This window comes from Pelophylax lessonae (assembly GCF_965119305.1).
Source record: "Pelophylax lessonae genome assembly, chromosome: 1".
NCBI lineage: Eukaryota > Metazoa > Chordata > Amphibia > Anura > Ranidae > Pelophylax > Pelophylax lessonae.
Window position 1 is genome coordinate 125,378,235 of NC_138768.1, and position 19,462 is coordinate 125,397,696.

General features: G+C 46.5%; 1 protein-coding gene across 1 annotated transcript in view; it reads left to right on the forward strand.

Annotated features, from left to right (window-relative positions):
- The window catches only part of AP3B1 (adaptor related protein complex 3 subunit beta 1), a 553,719-nt gene that overhangs the window by 75,273 nt on the left and 458,984 nt on the right, over window positions 1-19,462 (forward strand). The window contains exon 6 of the mRNA XM_082265474.1: window positions 7,342-7,408. Coding sequence (XP_082121600.1) covers window positions 7,342-7,408 — 67 coding nt within the window. The remainder of the gene's footprint in view (window positions 1-7,341; window positions 7,409-19,462) is intronic.

The following is a 19,462-nucleotide window of genomic DNA, read 5'->3' on the forward strand; positions in this document are numbered from 1 at the left end:
TGGCAGCAGCATTCATGATAGATTGAAGGGGGACAAGCTGTATAGTGATAGGCATATGAGAAGCAAGTTGCAGTAGTCAAGGCAAAAGATAACCAGGAAATGAATGACTAACTTGGTGGTGTTATTGGTTAAGTAACGTATTTTGGAGATGTCGTGGAGTGGAAGTCAGCAAGATTAGGACAGAAATTGGATTTAGGGCTGAAAGGTCATGTCCGAGTCTATGATTACACTTAGTACCCTGGTATAAGGGTAGGAACTAATAGTTTTGCTTGCTTATAAAGTTGGGGTGGGTAGGGAAGGATAGGGAATATTATAGGCTTTATTTGAGAAAAAATGAATACAGCCATTTAACCGCATTAGCCTTCTGATGTGCTTATTTACTTGAATGCCCACGTGTCATGAGAGATTTCCAGAGGGGCCCTAGTCTCTATTCACATGCAGGATCTTGTGGCTAAAAGCCTGGGCTGCTGAAGTTGTCTATTAAAGATGCCTTGCATGTATGCCTTTTCAAGACCAATGTCTGGGGATCCACCTGACCATTTATTGAGAGGTCTCAAGAGGAAAGTTATTACTTCCACAGTTGAAATTCGAAAAGTCGAAACGGCTCTATTTGAGAGTCTCTACTTCTGCAAAATGCAGAGCACTTGTTCGCTCTATCCGGAGTTGAACTTTCAAACCTTCCAAACGGTAAGCCCTTTTTCTATTTCGTTCATTGACAGGCACAGCTCCATATCCTCTTGACCCTTGGGTTTATGCTGCCCCCTACAGGAGTAGAACACTAGGCGGAAAAATGTTTGACTACGCCTATAGGGCAGTCCCACTTCCTGCTATAGGTCTGCAGTTTTTTTTCTACCTAGTTCTTTGCTGGGATCTCTGTTCCTAGCCTTTTTTCCTTTTTAAACAGAATTGTTTTCTTTTATTATTTTCTGTTCCTGTGAGAACTACAATCAACTGCCGGACTGGGCATAGGACTTGATATCCTAGATCCTTACGGTCTTCCCAGATTGGCCAGCGAGCGCGACCCAAACATAGCTCCGCGCTAGGTTGGCTGTGACATAGCCCTATTGGACGGGGGCTGGCCGGCGGGTTAAATGCCTGGCCAGGACGCATAGCCCTGGTCCACGACCTGTGTCTCAGCCTCTGACCCGCAGCACCCCCATTCCAAGATGGTGCGGTGGTCTGCCTGGAGTGGTGCCCACCCGGTTCCAGGGGGGGTGGCAGGTTGCATGGGGTTGTTGCTGATCGGGTTGCACAACTGGGGGCTTTTGAGCTAGTTCCCTGCCTCCTGGGGGTTAGTGACTGGGGCAGGGATGTCCTTTGGGCTCCCTGCGGAGATTGTTGTGCTGGGGGTTCAGATGTTTCTATCATCGGATCAGCCAAAAATCTAGGCCGTGGCTTTGCAGCCTACTCGCAGCTGACAGACCAAGCTGTCTGAGCTGCTGATCAAGCTGACAGAGCTGCTGACGGGCACGCCCCTCATGCGGCCTGGATTACGCCAGAAATTTAGGCTGTGGCTTTGCAGCCTACTCGCGGCTGTCTGAGCTGCTGACGGGCATCCGACTCCCCCCCCCCCCCCCCCCCCCCCTTCGCTGCACTTAACGGTAGGCTCTGCTGGGGCTCGCGGCTGGGCACCCTCAAAAATTTGGACCCCGGCTTGCGGTCTACTGGCCCATGCGGCTGCTTTGGGTGCTGCCGTTGAGGGGCAGCCTCAGTGAGTTTAGCCAAAGTCCCCAACTATTGCAGCTGGGCCTCCACAGAAATTTTGGCCGTGACCTGTTGGGCCATATGGTCAGCCTGGCGCCTCCCTTGAACCGGGTGGCGCTGTGGGGGCGCTTCATTTTTAGTGAAGTGTAACGGCCATTAATGTGTCACTGCGGGCCCCCCCCCCCCCCCAAAAGGGGCGATGTCCTATTATGTCCTCTATGAAGGGCGGCCCTTTTGTTTCTTGCGGAGTCTAATAGATGGTCCTTTTGTGGACCTTTGGCCGGCGTCTCCTTGCGAGACTGAGGTCAGCAGCCTCCCCTGCTTGTTATGTTTTCAGGGTGAGCTTAGTATATAGCGACCCTACTGGGTCTGCGTCTGCGCACTTCGAGTGCTCTGACACTCAGGATGATTCCTCTTTTACTGCATATGCGCATGAAAAGGCGCTGGTGGATGCACTGATTATATCGGTGCGGGAAAAAATCTAAACATGGGGAATGCTGCTGCTACTTCAAAGGGGACTGTCCCCTTTGGGCCCGCAGATACTCTAAAGCGCCAAAGGTATTCCTTTTTTCCCCACCTACTATGACAAAATTGTCGCGATTCAGTGGAGTTGTTCTAAACGCAATATGGCGGTGCCTAAGCGTTAGGATAGACGGTGTCCCCTGAGGAGTCTCTGAATATGTGGGCAGTCCCACCTGTGGTGGACTCTCAGGTCTCCAAGCTGAATAAATCCACCCTAATTCCAGGTGGAGGAGTCTCCCGGTTTTAAAAGATTCTTTTGACAGGAGAGCCGAGACTTTGGTTCGCCACATGTTTACTGTGACTGGTTCGGTCCTTAGGCCGGTGTTCACCATAGCATTGGTGTCTGACTTTCCCGAGTGGGCAAAGCTTTTGCGCCAGGAGCTGCAGTGGGAACAGCTTCCTCCTACCTTTGCGGAGCTGGCGGACTAGTTGGTCCAGTGGTTGCAGTTCGTCTGTGAAGTCTCTCTGGATGTGGCTCCCTTAGTCTCTGGGCTGTCTGTGACAGCAATGATCTTTCAGTGTATGATATGGCTAAAATGCTGGTCTGCAGACCAGACTTTCCAGAAGGCCTGATGGGATCTTCCCTTTCTGAGGAAATTGCCTGTTCCGAGCCTCCCTGGAAAGTCGTCCTCCGGAGGTTCCACAAGTACCCCGTTTGGTTTGCCGAGAGCGGGTCATTCCAGACTTCCAGACAAACACCTCCTCTGCCTGAAGGGGCACCCTCACCCATATCTGGGGTGGGGGAGGATGTCTTTGTTTCTTTCTAGATCCTTTCATGGACCTCCCTGATTTAAGACAAGTGAATCCACGAGCTGATTCAGTTCGGCTATAAGATCGAGTTTCAGTCTTCTCCTCCAGAGAGAGAGGTTCTTTCTTTCCAACCTGCGTTTATCCCCAGACTGCCTTCAGGGCCGCGCAAGACTTGCTACTACAAGGGGTGATTGTCCCGGTCTCCGAATCGGAGCGTTTTGTTTCATGGTTTTTATTCAAACATGTTTGCCGTGGGTGAGGAGCATTATCAAGAGGTCTCACTTCAACCGCTCAGGTTTTCGCAAGTGTTGACCCCGATGTTGACTTTGTTGCACCAGCAGGGGATTGCGGTACTGGAGTACCTGGAGGATCATCTTCTGCAAGCAGAGTCTCTAGGACAACAGGGAGATTAGTGTGGACGGTGCAGGAGTTCGGTTGGAAATTACATTGCCAGGTATTGGCTCTGAATATACCCCCTGGGACTGCCTTATCGGTGGTGTCAATTTTTTGTTCCTCCTAGTGTCCTACTCTTCCAGGGGATGGCATAAACCCAAGGGTCAAGAAGGTGTGGAGCTGTGTCCGTCAGTGAACATCAGAGAAAAGTATTTTATGGTAAGACAAAAATCCAGTTTTTTCGCAGCAAGTCTTCTGACACAAAGCCTAGCAAGTGTACCCCAAAATCCTCGCCTATTCAAGGGGCGCTCTTAGTCCTAAGAGTGGAGGGTGTATGTTTGCCTCTGTCTGGGTCACAGATGTACCATATCGGAGGACAGTTAAATTTGCAGAATGTCCTACACCATCTCTAGCCCCAGGGAGTAGTTGTACCAATCCTCCACAAAAAAGGTTCAAGGGTTTGTACTCCAACCTATATTTATGGTACCAATGTCCAACTGAGGCATTCATCCTGTTCTGGACTTAAAATCCTTCAGTAAGTACCTACACATTCCAAAATTCCACAAGGAATCTGCAGGGCCAATTATTGCCTTTCTGAGACAATGGGAATATCTAAACCTCCAAGATGCCTATCTGCATATACTCATTTATCCTCCTCATTAGTGCTTTCTGCGCTTTGCAGTGGCAATCAGTCACTTCCAGTTTATCACACTGCCTTTTAGTCTTTGCTCTGCTCTAAGAGTAATACAAAGGTCTTGGCACCTCTTGCCCTTCTCAGAACTCAGGGCATTCAGGTCGTACGTTATCTGGAAAACCGTTGCCTTAAAGACTCATCTCCCTCCCAGCTATCTGCAAACATCCACTGGACAATCCAAATGTCCCAGGTCTTAGGCTGGCCATACACCATACAATTTTCTTATTCAATTTCCTTTAGATTTACCTTCAACTATGTAGTGCAAGGGCCTGCCTGATTGCATACAAATTGAAAGTGTTCAGGTTTGAACTTATATTATATGGTTTTGGTAAATCTAAAGGAAAGTTGAACAAGAAAATTGTATAGTGTATGGCCAGCCTTAGTTAAGTGTCGTCAACTTGGGTCCGATCCCTAGTGAGTTTATGAATGAGAGATTTAAAGAGAAGCCAATTTTGGGCGACTCTGGCAAGATCTTCCAGTGTCATCGCAACAGCTATAGTCTGTATCCAACCATCTAGTAGCCAGTCTCCCTCTGCCTTTTTTTTTTTTTTTTTCCTCAAACATTTTTCTCCAGTCATGTTTCTCCTGTCCCAATGTGACCAAAATAGTTTTGAGTGTCATTTCTTTACCTTTTTGAATACTTTTTAAAAAGAACATCTTTTTGTGTCTGAGCCCATGCTTAAGAATTAGGGTCAAAGAATCATTACACAAAGAGATTCTCCATGAGAGTTCTGGGCCTCATGGTAGCCACCTTCACGGCTACCTCATTTGCCCAGTTCTGTTTGAGGCCTCTCCAGCAAGACATTTTGTTGACTTGACACAAGCATACTCCTTCTGTCTACCTGCCTGTGCTTTTATCCTGCCAAACAAGGATTTCTTAGTGGATCTCCAGCCCAGCCTTGACAGTAGGAAAGATGTTTTTCCCTATCACTGGAAAGTGATAACAGGCGCCAGTCTTGTTAGGTTGGGGATGAGTGTTCTTAGTTCCCCCCGGTACAGAGAAGTATGGTCACTTGTGGAAACCATCAACATCTTTTAGCAGAGAGCAACACTGGCTCCCCTTCTGCAAGGACCCCCAATCAGGGTGCAATCAGACAATGCCACTGCTGTGGCCTACATTGTCCACCAATGGGGTACCAGCTGTCTTTTCAGCTCTAAAAGAAGCAAGCCAGATCATCTCAAGGACGGAAGCTCACTGTCCAGCACAGTCTACATCCCAGAGGTGGGCAGCTTGAAAATAGGTTATCTTGGACTCATCAGCCAAGATCAGGGAAAATGGGTCATTTAAACAGATTTATTCAACCTGATATGTCAGAAATGAGGAATCGGATGTAGATTTTCTGGCCTCCAGATTCAACAACAAACAATCTAAGTTTGTGGCCAGGACCAAGAATCCTCTACTGCTGGCCTCAGACACCCTATTAATCCCCTGGTCTTAGTTCAAGGCAATCTATGCCTTATCTCCAGTGTAAATTCTACCTCATCTACTCCAGAAGAAAAGAGACAGTGGTTCTAATTACATCAAACTGGCCCAGAAGGACCTGTTACACATACATTCTTAAACTTCTAGGACACAACCCCTGGCTTCTAGGACACAACCCCTGGCCTCTTCTCAACAGACCAGATCTGCTCTCAGGACCCCCTATTTCATCTTGCTTCTCTGGCTTCAGCAGCTTAGAAAGAATTTAGTGGATTAGAGTTCAGAGCACAGGTGTTGAAAGGCATTTTGTATAAATGATTTGCCCATATCCTGTAGTATATGATTAAAATGAAGGAATTTTGACTTACCTGTGCATTCCATTCATTAGAGTACAGGATACAGACCACCCTCCCTTCCATTCCTTGTGTACTTTGCATTGCTTGCTACAAAACTGAGGACTAGGGGATAGGGGAAGTGGTACCCAGTAGCCATGTCCTTGAAAGCTTGCTGGTGTCCAGTCATATGAAGGTTCGAGCCGGTAACTCAGGATCTATGAATACTTTGCCTGTGTCCTGTACTGTACTCAAGATACGGAATTTAGAGGGAAATCAAAATTCCACTTATTAGTTTTAGAGTCAAAATTGTTTTGTATTTTAGAGATTTAAACAGCTCTTTAATCATAAACTATTTTTTACATCAGAGCTCTTTAATTATGTTATGGCTATTCCCTTTACGCAAAAATAGTAGTTGTAGTCATTCTAGTAAAGCTATATTTATACTTCGAATGTCTACTTATGTTGTGACATGTGTTTATTAGATGTTAATGCCAAGGCTTTATGTTGTAAATCAATTTGGATTTCCTGTATTTACAACCTATGTGGGGGCAGCAAGGGAATGTCTGTCTACCATTTGGAGAAACCCAAATGGATTAGAACTGTGTAGTCACTGGTGTACACCTTTACTTATCCACAGCAGTGTGACATTTATAAACTGGAGTGGGTGGTACTGAGTGGGTGGTGAAGCTTTTTTTCTTGAATTCCTTCCAGCTTTTTATTTAATGTGGGGAATATTCAAAAAAAATCACTACTCCTGCTGCATTACATGGCATTGTTTATTTGGCAACAGTTCTGAGTTAAATTTAATGGAAGCCTAGGGGAAAGTGACATGTGCCAACCTTTTGGCTTGGCTGTGAAGCCGCTCATAGGTTTTGCTGTCCACCAGATAGTACAAAGACATTATAGGAAGAAAGTAAATACGTGCAGTCTAATGAAGATGCCGGATTTCAAGAATATTATGGAGGAAGATGTAAAAAAATAAAAATAATAAATACCTTGGCTGTGCATAATTCTATGCCCTCTGCTCTCAGGCCATGAAATGGCTCATTGTTTTCCAACCACAGAAAATAATTTGAAAAACCAGATTGTATATTGAAAAGGCATATCTATTAAAGTATTTGACAAAATACATGCAAATACAGAAATAACTGTTGATCCAGTGACCTCCTCATTTTGTAACAGAGTGGCTACACAGTGGCTCTGGCACACTGAAATCTCATGAAGTGTTGTCATTCTTCAGTGGGATCTTCCCTTCTGGATTGTAAAACACCTTTCCCTATCCTCCTCTTCATAACATAAGGAGGAGGTGTTCTGTAATCCAGTAGGGAAAAACTCAAGCAGGGCTGATATCACTGGTATTTCAGTGTAGCAGAGGCACTGTGTTGTAAGCTAAAACTGACTTTTAATGCCTCCCTTGCTATGTCTTAGATTATCTGTAAGTGGGTTTCTCTATCTTGAGACTACAATACTTGTAAACTAAGAGTATTTGGTCCACATCCGATTTCCTTGTTTTATTTTTCTAGACTTGATCCAGATCAGAAGGACCTACTCATTGAGGTTATTGAGAAGCTTCTTAAAGATAAAAGCACAGTAAGTTGATGTATGCAGTCTTGCCCTTTTTGTAATGCAAATGTTTTTTAAACATGCTTTAGAATTGATATTTTATTTGCCAGCATGGATTTTTTTTTTTTTTTTTTTTTTTTTAATTTGTCCCCTAGTAAATCTAGTGTGGCATTATTTAGAATTGGCTTCAAAAATTTGACAGTCTAAATCTGACATCTTTTTTCTGATTATATGCACTTATTTTGAAGTTGGGTTTATAACCTGTATTAATGATAGATTCAAAGGTTACCATTGCATGACAACTGCCTTGTATATACAGTTGCATCTCATAAATTTAGAATATCAAAAAGTTCATTCACCGTATACTCGAGTATAAGCCGACCCAAAATATAATCAGAGGCACCTAATTTTACCACAAAAAACTGGGAAAACTTATTGACTCGAGTATAAGCCTAGGGTGGGAAATGCTGCAGCTACTGGACCCAACTGGACCACCACAAGACCCAAAACAGGGGCTGCGGTCATGGTGCAGGAGATGCAGGACTTTAGGCATGGTACAGGAGATACAGGGCTGGGGGCGTGGTACAGGAGAATGAAAAAGGAAAAAAAAAAGGAAAAAAGTTCCCCACAGGGTGGGGCTATAATGACCTACAGGTAAAAGTCATACAAGTAAGGAAAGATATTAAAAAATATATTTGTTATTAAGTAATCATTAAAATAGCGAGAGCATAATAATGTGATGACAAAATGACATAATAATGTGATAACAAAATGAGGAAATTCGTTTTAAACTGATTGTAGACACAGCAACATGACAATAAACATGTATGAAACATGCATGGCTTGATATAAAATACAGTGGCTCACAAATTAGTAAATGCGATACAAGGCGAAACCCAACGCGTTTCGGAATGATATTCCTTCTTTAGGTGTAGCAGATGTCTTGTAATCCCATCATAGAAGCCAGTGAAAAATCGAACAATCAGGATTTAAAAAACTGGCAGCAGTGAAGGAGATGAGCAAGGAGAGGTGATCCCAGCCCCCCCCCCCCCGCAAAACAGTCTCTCCAACAAGATCCGAAACCCCAGAGCAGGGCCAGCATGTGGGGGGTAAACCCAGACTAGATTGGAGACTCTGTTTAAGCTGTGGAAGGTGTCCCAATATCTGTCAGCAGACACACTACTGTCAGAGCCATGTCCTGTGAAGGAAATGAGTATCCCAATTACAGGAGATGCAGGGCTGCGGGCATGGTACAGGAGAATCTCCTGTATCATGCCCGCAGCCCTGCATCTCCTCCTAATGGGCTGCGGAGGAGTCTCACTTGCCTTTGGTGAGGCGTCTTTAAATATGGTGCCGCCCAGCGCCAACACGTCACCGTGCTTGCGCCGTCTACTCGGGAATAGCTGAACATGTACGGGCTTTCCTGAGCGGCGGTACATGGGCACTGAACCGGAGAACAGGTAAGTGGGACCCTCACTCGAGTTTAAGCCGAGGGGGGGCTTTTTCAGCATAAAAACGTGCTGAAAAAGTCGGCTTATACTCCAGTATGTACGGTATTTCAGTGATTTAATTCAAAAAGTGAACTCATATTTTATATAGATGCGTTACACACAGTGATATTTTTCAAGCATTTTTTTTTTTACATTTTGATGATTATGGTTTACAGCTAGTGAAAACCCAGAATTCAGTATCTCAGAAAATTATAATATTACATAAGACCGATTTAAAAAAAAAATACTTTTAATACAGAAATGTTAGCTTGCTAAACAGTTTGTCCATGTACAGTATAGTATGCACTCCATACTTGGTCGGGGGCTCCTTTTACATGAAATACTGCATCAATTGGGCGTGGTTATCAGGCAATCAGCCTGTGGCACTACTGAGGTGTTATAGAAGCCCAGATTTCTTTGATAGTGACCTTCCGCTCATCTGCATTTTTGGGTGCCTATTCATCCTTTTGCCAATACCCCACAGATTCTCCCTGGGGTGAAGGGCCTGGCGATTTTGCTGGCCAATCGAGCAGAGTGATACCATGATCATTAAGCGAGGTATTGGTACTTTTGGCAGTGTGGGCAGGTGCTAAATCCTGCTGTAAAATGAAATCTGCATCTCCATTAAGCTGGTCAGCAGAGGGAAGCTTGTAGAGGGCCGCACTGGCCTTGGACTTGGTTTTGGACCAATACCAGAAGATGTCATGGCTCCCCAAATCATCACCGACTGTGAAAACTTCACACTGGACTTCATGCAACTTGGATTCTGTGCCTCTCCATTCTGTGCCTCTCCAGAATTGGGACCTTGATTTTCAAATGAAATGCAACATTTTCCACAGTGTGATTTGGGGAGCCATGTCATCTGCTGGTGTTGGTCCACTGTGTTTTATAAAGTCCAAAGTCAGCGCATCCAGGAAATATTAGGGCATTTCATGCTTCCCTCCACTGACCAGCTTTATTGAGATGCTGATTTCATTTTCCAGCAGGACGTGGCAACTGCCCACACTGCCAAAAGTAGAAATACCTGGTTTAGTGATCATGGTATCGCTGTACTTGATTGGCCAGCAAACTCGCCTGACCTCAACCCCATAGAGAATCTGTGGGGTATTGTCAAGAGGATGATGAGGTTTTGCCGACCCCCAACAATGCAGATAAGCTGAAAGCCACTATAAAAGAAACCTGGGCTTCCATAATGCCTCAGCAGTGCCACAGGCTGATCGCCTCCATGCCACACCTCATTGATGCAGTGTTTCATGCAAAAGGAGCCCCGATTAAGTATTGAATGCATACTATACTGTACATAGACCTATTTTTCAGTAAGCCTACAAATCTGTATTAAAAATTCTTTTTTCTCTAGCGCTCATTGACAGACGTAGTCCTCGGTGATACAGCACCTTCGGGTTATGTTGCCTCCACAGGAGCAGGACTAGACAGGAAATTAAAAAGCTCTGGCCACACCCTAGGGGCAGTCCCAGAGGGTATATCCTCTCTCTCTCTGCCTCAGCAAATCAGTTATTTTCTGTCTAGTTAGGAGTAAGGACCTAGATACCTTGCTGGGATCTTAGGTCCTGGCAAGATTTTTTTCTTAAAAGATTTTTTAGACAGCTTTTTTTCTCCAGTGTTCCTGTGAGATCTTCAAGCAAGAAAGCTGAACTGGGCGACGGGCTGGATGTTGAGATCCGGTGGTCACCCCAGTTCAGCCTACGAGCGCGTGCAGGCCATAGCTCCGCGCTGGGTCGGCCGCGACAAAGTCCCATTAAAAGGACTGACCCCGCGAGTTAAACGTCTCGCTGAAACGCCAAAGACCATGAGTCACGGCGTCCATATCGGTCGACAGCCCTCCCGCCCCGGTGGAGAGGGGTACTGTCAGGAGTTGGTGCCCGCCTGGTTCCGGTATGGTGAGTAGTATGTTCCCCCTTTTCCCCTGACGGGTCTTGTGGTGAACGCGGGCCCCTCTCTGTATGGTAAGATAGAGTCCCTCTCTATCCTATAAATGACACAGATCCTCCTACTTTGAGTGTGATTTTATGTGCAAAAAGCCAGGAGGCTTGGTTTGGGAGCTAACAATCTAATTGTATACATGTTAAAAAGATTGTAATCAGTGGCATTCTGGGAATCTTACGGTGATAAGAATAAGCTACCTACCAGTCAGAAGCCACGGACATGTAGACTGCCTTCCTAATCAGATCTCCAGCTATTAGCAGGCCTCCCGAATGGCCATGCGGTCCGCCAGGGCCGGTACCGCCAACCACGCCAAATCCCCATGCAGAGAGAGTGTTGTGTGCCCTGCAGCACACCGCTATTCAGTACAGGCCGCCGCCATTTTTTTTGCTGGATCGCACGAGCCGCCATTTTGGCGTAGCCTCGTGTCTCCAGCATGGGGGCGGGCATGTTTGAGGTGATCCAAACACCTCGTGGAGCTAGGGGAGGCGCCGGAAGGCGTGCAGAGGGGCGGAGCCGCCTCCTTTCTTCCTGGGCAGCCAGCCAAAAGACTTCCTGTTTGTCAAGACAGCGCTGTAACCTGTTGCAGTTAAACTCTGAGCATCAAGTGGTGAGCCTGGGGGTCTATCTCTCTCTCTCTCGATCGATAGGGATCCCTAGCAGGTAACACTAAGGGGCTTTTTGTGGCGCTGGGGGTCTGGAAAAAAAAAAAAAAATTTTATTTTTGAATTATATTATCCAGGAAGTGACTGGAATTATCATGGACCCTGCCACACATATTCCCCCACCTGTTTCCCTCGAGGGGGCCACGGGACCCGCCGGTGCACAGTGTGTAGAGTCATTTACAGCAATTTTGGAGTCTATGGTGGCTCGGGTGGAGGCGGCCTGTCAGGGACGGGGGTCAAGGAAGCGACCCCCGCCTACCCCTATACTATCTGACACCTCTGACTCAGATTCAGAGATGGTCACTGCAGTTGCAGGTCCCTCTGCAAGGGCTGGTATCTCAGGTAAAGCCCCCTCAGACAGTGAGGAGGACGCTTCTTCTCCCGCTATAATTCAGGAAGAAGCATTGGTGGACGCACTAGTTGTGGCAGTGCAGGAAACCTTAAAACTTGAGGCTTTACCGGCAGAGGCAACTGAAACAGAGATTCCTTTTGGTACTAATAAGCCCATCAAAACGGTGAAGGTTTTTCCTGTACCCAAGTGTTTCGGTAATCAGATTAAAGGAGAATGGGAGCATTCTAAACGTACCTTTACTATTTCCAAGCGTATTGCTAGACGCTATCCGTTTGAGGAATCCATCATTAAGAAATGGACGGTACCACCAGTGGTGGATCCACCTATTTCCAGGCTGAATAAAGCCACGGTTATCCCAGTGGAGGACACTTCGTCCTTTAAGGATCCGGTGGATCGATAGATGGAAGCAGAGTCCCGCACCATCTTCTCTCTGATAGGGTCAGCATTTAGACCAGTAATTGTTATTGGTCTAGTTTCCCAGACACTTACGGAATGGGCGAGAATGGTACGCCAAGACCTTAGGGGAAAAGATATTCCCCAGGAGACATCTGATTTGATGGAACAGATTATACAAGGGCTACAGTTTATCTGTGACGCAGCCTTGGACACTACTCCCTTATTAGGGCATGCATCTATGTCAGCGGTGATCCTCAGACGTGTGCTGTGGTTAAAATGCTGGTCAGCTGACCTAGGTTCCAAAAAGACCTTGACAAATCTCCCTTTTCAGGGGAATCGTCTATTTGGGGCCAACCTAGATGAAATCATTAAGAATGCCACTGGGGGCAAGAGCACTTTTTTGCCACAGGCTGCTAAAGTTAAGGGACCTCGCAACAAGCGAGGACCTTTCTTTACCGCCCATAAAGGGCGCCCGGCTGGTACAAGCGGGAAAGGCAAGACTCCTCTAGGAGAGTTCAAGAAGGGCTGGTCGGACAAGCAGAGGACCAACCCAGCCAAACCCGAAGCTAAGGAGTACACAGCCTGAAGGTGCGCCCCCACCCGGTTTCAGGGTGGGGGGACGTTTTCACCGGTATTCAGGACATTAGATCGAGCATCAACCACTACTACCGGTGCGATTCTTCCCTTCCAACATTTAAGTACTACAGGAAGCGGTAGTTACCGTTCCCTGAATAGATCTTTTCCTTTACCTTTTCCTAAGATTAGTCCCTATACCTCACAGGAATCGGATCTGGTTGACCAGATAGGCCAAGTAGCCTCTAGTCGGGTGACTTCGGTCCCTGAGGTTCAACCAGAAAAGATCACCCTTCCTGATAACAATCAGGTATCTGATAAATGTGTGGGAACAGAAAACGACCAGACTTTCTCGGATGGTCGGGGCCAGATACCTCTAGGGACGCCTGGTTCAGATTCTATCAGCGCCAGTGGTCCTAGAAATTCTAGGCTGGCCTCCTCAAGCCGGCCTGGCCGACTTGGACATGCTAGTCGCAGACGTTCCGTGGGAACTTCGTCTCAGGGAGTGTCTGTGGTCTCAAGGACCAATTTACCATCATGCTTTACAGTCGCTGGTTTTAATGGCCTGGCCATTGAGACCCAAGTACTGAAGGACAGAGGTTTGTCTACTTCAGTCATTCCTACCCTTATTAAAGCAAGGAAAGCGACTTCCAGCAAGGTCTATTATCACACATGGAAGACTTATATTGCGTGGTGCGAATCTTTAGGATTTCCTCCACGTACCTATTCGGTGACTCGAATATTGGCCTTTTTGCAACAAGGGGTTGAGCAGAAGCTAGCCTTGAGCACCATCAAGGGTCAAGTTTCAGCATTAGCAATCTTCTTTCAGAAGCCTTTAGCTACCAAGTCCTTGGTGCGGAATTTCATCCAGGGGGTGCGGCACCTGGCTCCACCAGTCCGCGCGCCCTTACCGCCCTGGGATCTGAATTTGGTTTTGTCGGTTCTACAGAAACCTCCCTTTGAAAACATCAGGGAGATTCCCTTGCTTACTTTATCCCAGAAGGTGGCCTTCTTGGTGGCTATTACTTCTGCTCGCAGGGTGTCAGAACTGGCTGCATTATCATGCCAGTCCCCATACCTAGTGATTCATAGGGATAAGGTAGTACTTCATCCTAAGCCATCTTTTCTTCCTAAGGTGGTTTCAGATTTTCATCTGAATGAAGATATTGTACTACCTTCCTTGTGTCCTCAGCCCAAGCATCATCGGGAACATGCGTTGCATTCCTTAGATGTGGTTCGGGCAATCAGGGTATACCTGAAAGCTACGGAATCATTCCATAAGACGGATTCACTTTTTGTGATCACGGATGGCCCCAGAAAGGGTTTGCCTGCATCTGCCGCGACCATTGCCAAATGGATTAGACAAACGGTGGTACAGGCTTATTCTATTAAGGGTCAGAGTCCTCCGTTCCCTGTTAGGGCGCACTCCACTCGAGCGCTCAGTACTTCCTGGGCCTTTCGCCATCAGGCGTCAGTGGTCCAGGTATGTAAGGCGGCCACCTGGTCGTCGGTACATACCTTTACAAAATTCTATAAAATTGATGTGACGGCATCGGCGGATGCCTCATTTGGCCGCAAGGTTTTGCAGGCCGCAATTTGAGGAGACCGGTGGTCTACCTCGAGGGTTTTTTCTGTTTGAAAAAAAAAAAAAAAAAAAAAATTTTTTCTCTTTTTTTGTTGAGTCTCATCATTAAGGATGAGCATTGTAAACTTCTAGTTGGCACCGGTTGGGCCTTCTAGATTGGGATTTGATTTTCATTTTCCCACCCTTCATTTGTGATACTGCTCTGGGACGTCCCGAAGGTGGTGTATCACCGAGGACTACGTCTGTCAATGAGCGCTAGAGAAAAATTGATTTTTGTAAAATCTTACCGTAAAATCCTTTTCTCTTAGCTCATTGACAGACGTAGTCCCCGCCCCTCTGTTTTTTTGAGTTGGGTTAAAATCTCTAAAGACTGCTTTTTCACATAACTGATTTGCTGAGGCAGAGAGAGAGAGGATATACCCTCTGGGACTGCCCCTAGGGTGTGGCCAGAGCTTTTTAATTTCCTGTCTAGTCCTGCTCCTGTGGAGGCAACATAACCCGAAGGTGCTGTATCACCGAGGACTACGTCTGTCAATGAGCTAAGAGAAAAGCATTTTACGGTAAGATTTTACAAAAATCCATTTTTTTTTTTTTTTGTTTTGTTTTGTTTTTTTTTTGGTCTTATGTAATCCAATTTTCTTATATACTGAATTTTGGGTTTTTACTAGCTGTAAGCCATAATCCTCAAAATTGAAAGAAAACAATGCTTGAAATCTATCACACTGTGTGTAATGCATCTATATAGAATGAGTTTCAAATTTTTAATTGAATTACTGAAATTAACTTTTTGATATTCTAATTTTATGAGATGCACCTGTAAGTGAACTTGAAGTGTGAATAAAGCACCCAATCTTCTTTTGTTAAGCTTATAACAGCCATCTCGAAGTGCTTACATGTCAGGTTTGTTTTAAATTTCTGCACCCCAGGTGTCCCATATCCCACAGTATTCTGGTATACACATCAACTAAGCATCCTGTGTTCATAACCCTATTCAGTAAACCTTTCATTTTGGGGCAAAGGCTGGGCAGGGCTGCACAGTAAATATGGCTGGAACACGGAGGAAGGTGGGCATTTATTGGGTAATTATTGGCAGACAAATTAACCAAACTGAAAATGTCCTCTAATTTCTTGCTGACCATGTACCACATGTATATGCCGGCAAGAAAGATGGCGTTATTAACCAGCCATTGCATCTATATCTCCCTGGTGGCATTGCGTTGTGTGCGGAGAGCGCAATCCTTGTGTGCTCCTAGCAAACTTGCAGAGCAGTAGACCACAGCTCTTGGTTAAGGCTTTTAATGGGAGCAGACTCCCAATCATGTGACCACTGTGAGAACGTGATCACATGATACAGACGCTGTGACGTTTTCCTGGCATTAAAACCCACTTAAAGAGCTGCCAGGAGGCAGCATTGGGGGTTAAGCTTTACAGTTTTCTCATTAATATGTTGATTGGTCTTGTCTAATTGTGAGACTTGGGGGTTGAGAAGAAAGTGGAGCCAGGCTTTCAACCCAGAAGTTTAATGGATCTATGCGGATCCAGGATAACTCTGCAACCATGGGCTTCCCAGCCCAAAATGGTGCTGGCTCACATATCACAAGGTGCATGCTTGCCTCTGCACACCTGCAAAAATTTGCCCACATCCCTGCTAGGAAGATTGTGGCCAAGCACACCACAACATGTTCTGTCCACATCCTGGGGACCCTGAGAAAAGCAGTACATCACAAGTGGACACAGGAAACTGGGGAGGAAAGGCATTCTACAGGAGAGACCCTTAGTGCCATACTGCTAATATTGCACAACCTTATTCCGCATCCTCGCATAAGCCTACTCTAGCAGAGGATCTGCAGGTAGGGAAAAAGGGGAACATGTTTATTTTTCACAATCCAGAGCTTTGTTGGTCTTTCTTTGCTCAGACATGAGGTCTAGAAAATATTGTATAGCAAATTATATATAACCGCGCTTATGACTAAAAACAGCTGCAACTTCAAGTGATATAACACAAATAAAAATATAAAACGTACAAGTTGCGCAAAATAATGCTCAAAGAATACTTAGATAGATATATATAGATATATATATATATATATATATATATATATATATATATATATATATATATATATATATATATATATATATATATGTGTGCAAGTAAATGAATAAGAAATCAAACACAAAGTGTCTACAAATGTCCCAGAAGTTGTGAATGGTGAATAACAAATCTTCTAATAAACTCAAACGGTGAAAAAATGTGAAAAGTTCTTACAAGCAAAATTTAAATTATATTAAACACACGCAATGTGATATTCTCCACCACCTGCGTTTCAATCCGCCACCGTATATAATTTCTGCTTACCAGAGGACAGTGACAAACAGTCAAACGGCCATATAGGGAAGATAATAGGACCCGGACCTATAAACGTGTGTGTGTGGGAGGGGGGGGGTGGGGGGGGGCGGGGGTTGCAGCAGTTAAGAAATTTTGGCAGTTGGAAACAAAAGGTCTAGTTTTGAACATTCCAAAACATTCTGCCATTCATTCTTATGGGGCAGCTTACATTCATTTCTATGGGGCCAATTTCGCCACAAAGATGACAATATTTTGCAAACCATTTGACGGAACCTTACAAAATGTAATAGCAACACGATCAGGAAGGATCTGCTCATATTGGTATTTTGTCTATGTAGTGTAAAAACTGTGGGAGGAGTTAGGGTGCCAAATTTTCCCAACACTTTAATAATACAATCATTTTTCTATTCTTATTACACCTTACTCTAGATCACAGGTGTCAAACACAAGGCCCGCGGGCCGAATGCGGCCCCCCAGGCCATTTCCTGTGGCCCTCACACCTCTCCTGCAGCTGCTAGTCCCCCCTTGTCTCTGCCCCCACCTTGTCTCAGTAGTCAGCAACAGAGCGGACAGAACTCCTTTGCCAGATCCTGTTCTTCTCTGTGCTGCTGCAGAAAGGCTTGTCTTTGCGCCCCCCCTTCTCAGCAGTCTGCAGCAGAGAGGAGGGCAGAACTCCTCCTGCAGATCCTGCCCCTCTCTGTGCAGCTACAACACCACCTTGTCTCTGCCTCCCCTGGTCTCAGCATTCAGCAGACTCTGTAAGCTGACTCCAGCCCTCCTCTGGTCCTCCTCCAGACCTTGCACTTTCTTCTTCCCAGATCCACCCGCATCTTCTTCCTGGCAGCAGCACAAGGTAAGGGGGTGCATTGTTATGTAAGGAAGGGTGGGTGACTCTTGACTTATGGTGGTGGGGGGGGCCCTTGACATCTCATGTAAGGGTGTAAGGGGGCGTGGGGTGCTCTGGACATCTAATCTTACAGATATAACCGGCCGTTTGAGGGCAACTATAATGCTGATGCGGCCCGCAATGAAATTGAGCTTGACACCCCTGCTCTAGATAATTTATCATTCCTTAACCACTTCCTTACCGGGCCATTGTAAAATGATGCCGGCAAGAACACTCCGTTGATCCGCTGCTCTCCCACCCCCCCGGGGGCGCGCAGCGTGGCGAACGGGGATGCGGCATGTCTGTCGGGACACAGCCCGTCCCCGATGGGTGTAAAGAGCCATTAAAAAAATGGCTATTTAACAAGTGACCGGATGTGTCAAATCACAGCCGGCCACATGCACTTCCCACGTGCATGCTGCTCACGCTCCCCCTCTGGCACAGTCCATCTCTCTCTCTCTCTCTCTTTCTCTCTTTCTCTCTTTCTCTCTTTCTCTCTCTCTCTCTCTCTCTCTCTCTCTCTCTCTTTCTCTCTCTCTTTCTCTCTCTCTTTCTCTCTCTCTTTCTCTCTCTCTTTCTCTCTCTCTTTCTCTCTCTCTTTCTCTCTCTCTTTCTCTCTCTCTTTCTCTCTCTCTTTCTCTCTCTCTTTCTCTCTCTCTTTCTCTCTCTCTCTTTCTCTCTCTCTTTCTCTCTCTCTTCTCTCTCTTTCTCTCTCTTTTTCCCCCCTCTCAAACGCAGAAACGCGGCCGAACACGACTGAACGTGATGAACCTACGTTCAGCCACGTTATACGTTTTTTTTTCTTCCATTCAAAATCAATGGTTCCATATGGGAGCCTATTGATTTGAATGGAAGTTGCACCGCAAGTGCGACTTCGCTGTCGGCTCTTCTTCTTCCTCCGGTCCTCCTCCGACGACGTCTCCGGTGATTATGCCGGTCTCTGCAGCTTATTATATAGCCATTGGGGGGCGTGGCCCCCGATGACGTCATCGGGAGGCACCGCCCCCTCATGTCACAAATGACGTCATCTGTGACATGAGGGGGCGGGGCCTCCCGATGACATCATCGGGGGCCACGCCCCCAATGGCTATATAATAAGCTGCAGAGACTGGCATAATCACCGGAGACGTTGTCGTCGGAGGACCGGAGGAAGAAGAAGAGCCGACAGCAAAAGAGCAGAAGACCGGAGAGGAGAAGAAAAGAAGAGAGGACAGCAAAAGAGCCGAAGACCCCGGAGAGGAGAACACAAGAAGAGCGGACAGCAAAAGAGCAGAAGACCCCGGAGAGGAGAACACAAGAAGAGCCGGATGAAGATTTTTTAATAAACTTTCCAAAACGTCTCCTGTCGTTTTTTTCCATACACTGCCTTTTATGTGGTGAATGAGTAGGGGTACAGTGTACCCCATACCCATTCACATAGGGAGGGGGTCCGGGATCTGGGGGGCCCCCTTGTTAAAGGGGGCTTCCAGATTCCGATGAGCCCTCTGCCCGCAGACCCCCACAACCACCGGCCAGGGTTGTGGGGATGAGGCCCTTGTCCTCATCAACATGGGGGCAAGGTGCTTTGAGGTGGGGGTGCAGAGCTCCCCCTGCCCCAAAGCACCAACACCCCCCCATGTTGAGGGCATGTGGCCTGGTGTGGTCCAGGGGGGGTGGGGCCGCTCGCTCGTCCCCTCCCCTTTCCTGGCCTGCCGGGCTGCATGCTCGGATAAGGGTCTGGTATGGATTTTGGGGGAGACCCCACGCCGTTTTTTTTCGGCGTGGGGCTACCCTCAAACTCCATACCGGACCCGAAGGGCCTGGTTTGGAACCTGGGGGGGACCCCCACGCAGTTTTTTTTCCC